Raw genomic sequence first — 4722 nt, forward strand, 5'->3', positions numbered from 1 at the left:
CCTCGTTTCCTCGTTTCGGAGGAAGCGTCACCAAGGTCAGGGCCCCACGCGTCCTGCTCAGCAGCAGCTGGGAGCTGCCTACGGCTTCACAGTTTGCCAACAGTGGGAACTGTCAAACTCGGGAACTGGTCCCTCTGATCACGGGGTAAAGACACAGTCCCACCCAAGCAGGATACCAGGTAACACCACCCACACACACACACACACACACACACACACACACACCCCATCACCGGCAAATGCACACCCACCAGCATGCTCACTTTCCAATTCCCGAGAAGTATGTCATCTGAACGGCCACCTGGCAGCCCAAAATTCCCATGGAAATCTGAGGTCCCCCGGTGGGTTTCCCCAGCAACGGAGAAAAGCCTCACAGCTTCGATGCTGCACAGCTTTCTCTAAAGGGAAAAAACAAAAACAAAAAGCCACAGCTTTAATTAAACTCGTTCAAGTCAATGATTCAGGAACAAACACATCTTTAAACTTGCAAAGGGCAGAAACGCAGAGCAAACTTCATATGTCATTCAGACAACAGGAATTTTCTCCACATTGCGAAATCTAAAACGTCCCAATCTTGCCAGAAAAGTGTAACTCTCTCTGCGGAGGCATCTTCGAAGCTGTTTGGCCGGAAATGGTGCAATTGCCTCCCCTGAAAACTGGAATAAACAAACGGCAGCCAGAGAACCACGCTGCCCATGGGGTCCTCTGAATGCGCCTCCCCCCCGCATCCTGGGGGTGGGCTGTGGGGCGTGAACCGCCACCCTGGAGACCCACACCGCCTCCGTCTGGATCGACTCTGAACGGGAGATGTCATGGCTCAGAGAGCCTGACCACCAATGTGTCATTCATCCCCAAACTCGTGACCTTCCGTACGCATGCTCTATTAGACAATGTTTGTTTTACTGGCACTTCGTCTGTACCTGGGCTAGATGCCATGGGGCAAAAAGATGTCACAACCCTTTCCTTCCAATGGCTTAACAGAAGTAGGACAGACAGAGGGCAGCTGTTTACCTCTCACCGGTTTTGTCATGAAAAACAGGGGTGGCCAGCAAGGTACAAGGGTCACCCGACAGGGGCCGCTGTCCGTGCCACCACCCCCTCAGGAAGCCCTGGGGGAGGATCTACTGTTCAAACGGGATCTCTGGGGCACAAGAGGACTTTATCAGCGTGAAGGGCACGCTGCAGGAGAGGGACAGAGCGCTACTCCATGGTGACTGCGCCTCACGAAGCTGAAGTTTGAGGAACTCGAGATGAAAACGCATACTTGGCTTCATCGGCACTTTTGCAAGAAAAGGTCACTTTATCGATTCCAAACCTTCCTCTGCTCTCTTGTGGTCGGCAGGAGAAAAACGACACCGACATATTCTGTGGTTCCAAACGGCTTTGCCACTTAGCTCCGCGTTTCTCGACGCCTGAAAACAGAGTTCTTTCTCTGGGGAAAAAGCCATGCAAATTCCTCTGCTTCCTGTCAGGAGCCTGGTGAAACCTTCTAGACGCGGGGCGCGCCCTTGGCGCCACCTAGTGGGAGTTTGCAAACCCGCCGCGGTCAACTCGCCACTAAGTATCGGAGGGGTGTGTCTGCGGGCGGCGGTGGCTTCAATCACAGAAACAAACTAGAGGGACGCTGACGCCCCGATCTCTTCCCGTCGGGACGTCGCTCTTCCACTGGCCGTGAGAGCTGACCGGCCCCTCGTTTTCATTGCATGGAAACGCATCTTTTCAGTGATAAGATCTCATGCCCCTAACTAGAGGTGTTGGTTCTATCAGTATTTAGGGAAACAAACAGGGACCGTTTTCCAGCGAGGGGGTGGTGACTGTGACTCCCCTGGCCCTCCGGGGGACTGGCACGTCCACCGAACTGGCACGTCCACCGAACTGGCACGTCCACCGACTCCGTCCACAGCCTCACACTTTCTCTTACACACGAGCACATTCCCAGCTCATCAGACCTCGCCCTGAACGCGGAGAAGTCTACAGACTTTGAAAGCAACGGTGGAAATAAACCAGTTTGGGGAAGTCTGTCCCCCGCCCCTGCCCCTCGCCCCCGCCCCTCGCCCCTGCCCTCGGCCACCGCACGCGTCTGGTCCGCGCACTGCCCCGTCCGCAGCCGCCGAGGTCCGTCTGGAACTCCAGCCTCTCGCCTGCATGGAACCCACAGGACCTGGCCTGGGGAGCGCCCGGGGGTACCGAGCCGCGGGTCAAAGGTTAGGAGGCCCGCGTCACCGAACCCCTTCGAGTGTCGCCGTCCACATCTACGAAATGAGCACACCGAGGGACATGTGGTCGAGGGGCAGTGAGGGCGACACAGCAACGCACGTGCCCCACGTTGTAAGGGCAAGTAGAGTATTTCAAAGGTGTCCCATACCGCAGCGGGCCTCGCGTCACCGCGCCACCAGCCACCACGGGCGCGCCTTGCCGCAGGGGCGGGGCGCAGATGCGCGTCGGTCCTGTCGCCGCGGGGCGCGCTCCTCGCTTTATGCTCCTCGTTGGCACCCAGCCCATGTCCTTCGCCCAGGAGAGAGGCGCAAACGGGCGCCTGGCAGTGAGGGCAGGGGACCCGCGTCGCGTTGGGGCTGCGCCTGGTGCGCCCCGAGCGGCGAGCCCAGAGGGGAAGCGCCCAGCCGCTCCATTCGTTGGTGTCGCACGGGGGTTCGGGGGAGAACCTGAATTCCTCCCCCGGACGAGAAACGAAGGAAGCGCTGGGCGTCCTGCTTTGCCCGCGACACGCACGCCCAGGTACAGCGGACGTTAATGTTTGCAAGGCTGGCGTGTTCTCTGCCGGGGAACGACCGCGTGGAGGCGTCTCCGCGGATCCGGACGCAGACCGCACCCCGTTTTCACCGGTCCCGGGAACGGCCCTCTGCCCAGCCTGGTGATCACCGGTCTGCAGGTGAGCCAGGTGAGAGGCCTCCGCCGCCGTTTCCCCCACCTGAGGGACGCCCAGCTGGAAAAGAACTGAAAACCCCCGAAAACCCCCTCGGGACATGTTCAGGGAGGGGCCAGGCGTTGGCACCCGGAGCAGCGGCCCCTCTGCTGGGGGACCACGTCACAGGTGCAGGGAAAGCCTGGATTTTTCAAAAACGGTGCAAGGAAGCAGGCTGATGGCAGTTTGCCTCAAACGCACATGAAACGGGGTGCTTGACCCCACGGCCGGCCCCCTGTGGGCTTGAAACTACTCCACGTAGAGCGATTTCATCCGCCACCACGAAGTCGTTTTACTCATCGCGATGCACACGTGAGTGATGCGACCAGAGCAGAAAAAGGGACAGGCGTCGTGTCGCCGAGCCGCGGCCGCGTTCCCAGGCGCCTGCACCGCCCTCCGCGTCCGCCAGGGCGAGGCTGGTCACACCCGGCACAACGAGGCCGCCCGGAGGGGGCGGCCTCCCCTCTTCACGCTTTTAATGGTATTTGACATCTTTCTACAGTGAATATGTATTATTTTTCCAAACCGTTGAAAATCTTTGATTTTTACAAAACGTGGCTATTTCTTCAAATTTCGCTTGTCCCAAACATCGGGCTCCACATGCTGCGGAGACACTGCGTTGAGAGCCGCAACCCCGGGTGTAGACGGGGCCGTGGGGCTTCCGGTGTCTCTGGCGCCAGCTTCGCTTCCCGGTCAGCGGCAGCTGCTGCCCCGCCCCCTCCCGGTGCTCATGTCCGGTGCCACTGGCCTTAGAATTCCTGCTGTGCCTTGTTATCACCAGCAGCGGGACGAGCTGCTGGGAGCAGGACAGACATGGACAGGGACACCGGTCTCTGCAAATAACTAAGGAGTCACCAATGTGGGCCTTATTTTTAAACCTCAGTGAACGCAATTAACAAGGGCTTCGCCAGAGAATCGCTGAACCTGTGCCTTGGAAACTAACAAAGCAACAAAAGCGCTTCCCCTGTCGGAGCCCGGTTCGGTGGCCTCCGTTGGGGACCTGTGTGTCACAGCGCTCCCGAAGCCGCAGCTGAGGGTGTGGAGGGAGCAAAGGGTGGAAACCGAGTCACGCGGCCGGCCCAGGCCCGGGGCTCTGTGGGGACGCCCCCCCTGCAACCCTTCACTCACACTCCCACACCCGACAGGGACTGACCCGCAGAAGGTGAGGCCACAGGGTCACCTGAGCGCCCCGAGAGTCTCACCCGTCTCCCACCATCCCCGCACCCCACCCCCGTCCCCCTCCAGGCATGACACCCACCTCCCGGCCCAGGAAGCCGGCCGCCTGGTTCACAGCGAGGCATGTGGAGCTGATGTCAGCCCAAATAAGCCAAACCCACCTCCCTGACCGCCCCCACCAGGCCTGCCGGGGCTCCTGCCCCCTCCACCCCATCCCACAGCACAAGCCCGCCCTGCTGTGACCGTGACCTGACCCTCGACCCCAGAGACACAACGCACGTGCCTGAGGCAGCCAGTGTCTGGGATGAGGGCCTCCCGCCGGCCACCCACGCCATGCGTGGACCCCGTCTCAGTGCGGACTGGCCTGCAGGGGCGTTGGGTCACGATGGGTGCAGGGGACGGGGAGCTGGGGTCTGGCGACTCAACCCAACTGTCTGTCAACAAATGCATGGACAGCAAAGCGTGGAGCACTAGCCTTAACAGGAAGGGAACTGTGACACGCGCTGTGACGCACGTGGGCCTTGAGGACAATGTGCTGAGTGAAAGAGACCAGACACGCAAGGACAAACGCTCACAGGAGGTCTCCGGAGGAGTCAGAATCAGGGACAGGGAGTGGGAGGGGG

At 60.0% G+C, this 4722-nt stretch overlaps 2 protein-coding genes across 2 annotated transcripts in view; both read left to right on the top strand.

The window, feature by feature from the left end:
* The window catches only part of LOC111729748, a 3066-nt gene extending 1040 nt beyond the window's left edge, over positions 1-2026 (top strand). The window contains exon 2 of the mRNA XM_023520812.1: positions 36-2026. Coding sequence (XP_023376580.1) covers positions 36-562 — 527 coding nt within the window. The 3' untranslated portion in view covers positions 563-2026. The remainder of the gene's footprint in view (positions 1-35) is intronic.
* The window catches only part of MBP (myelin basic protein), a 49517-nt gene that overhangs the window by 32906 nt on the left and 11889 nt on the right, over positions 1-4722 (top strand). The window lies entirely within an intron of this gene.

Source organism: Pteropus vampyrus, unplaced genomic scaffold (assembly GCF_000151845.1).
Source record: "Pteropus vampyrus isolate Shadow unplaced genomic scaffold, Pvam_2.0 Scaffold277, whole genome shotgun sequence".
In the NCBI taxonomy this organism is placed as follows: Eukaryota; Metazoa; Chordata; class Mammalia; order Chiroptera; family Pteropodidae; genus Pteropus; species Pteropus vampyrus.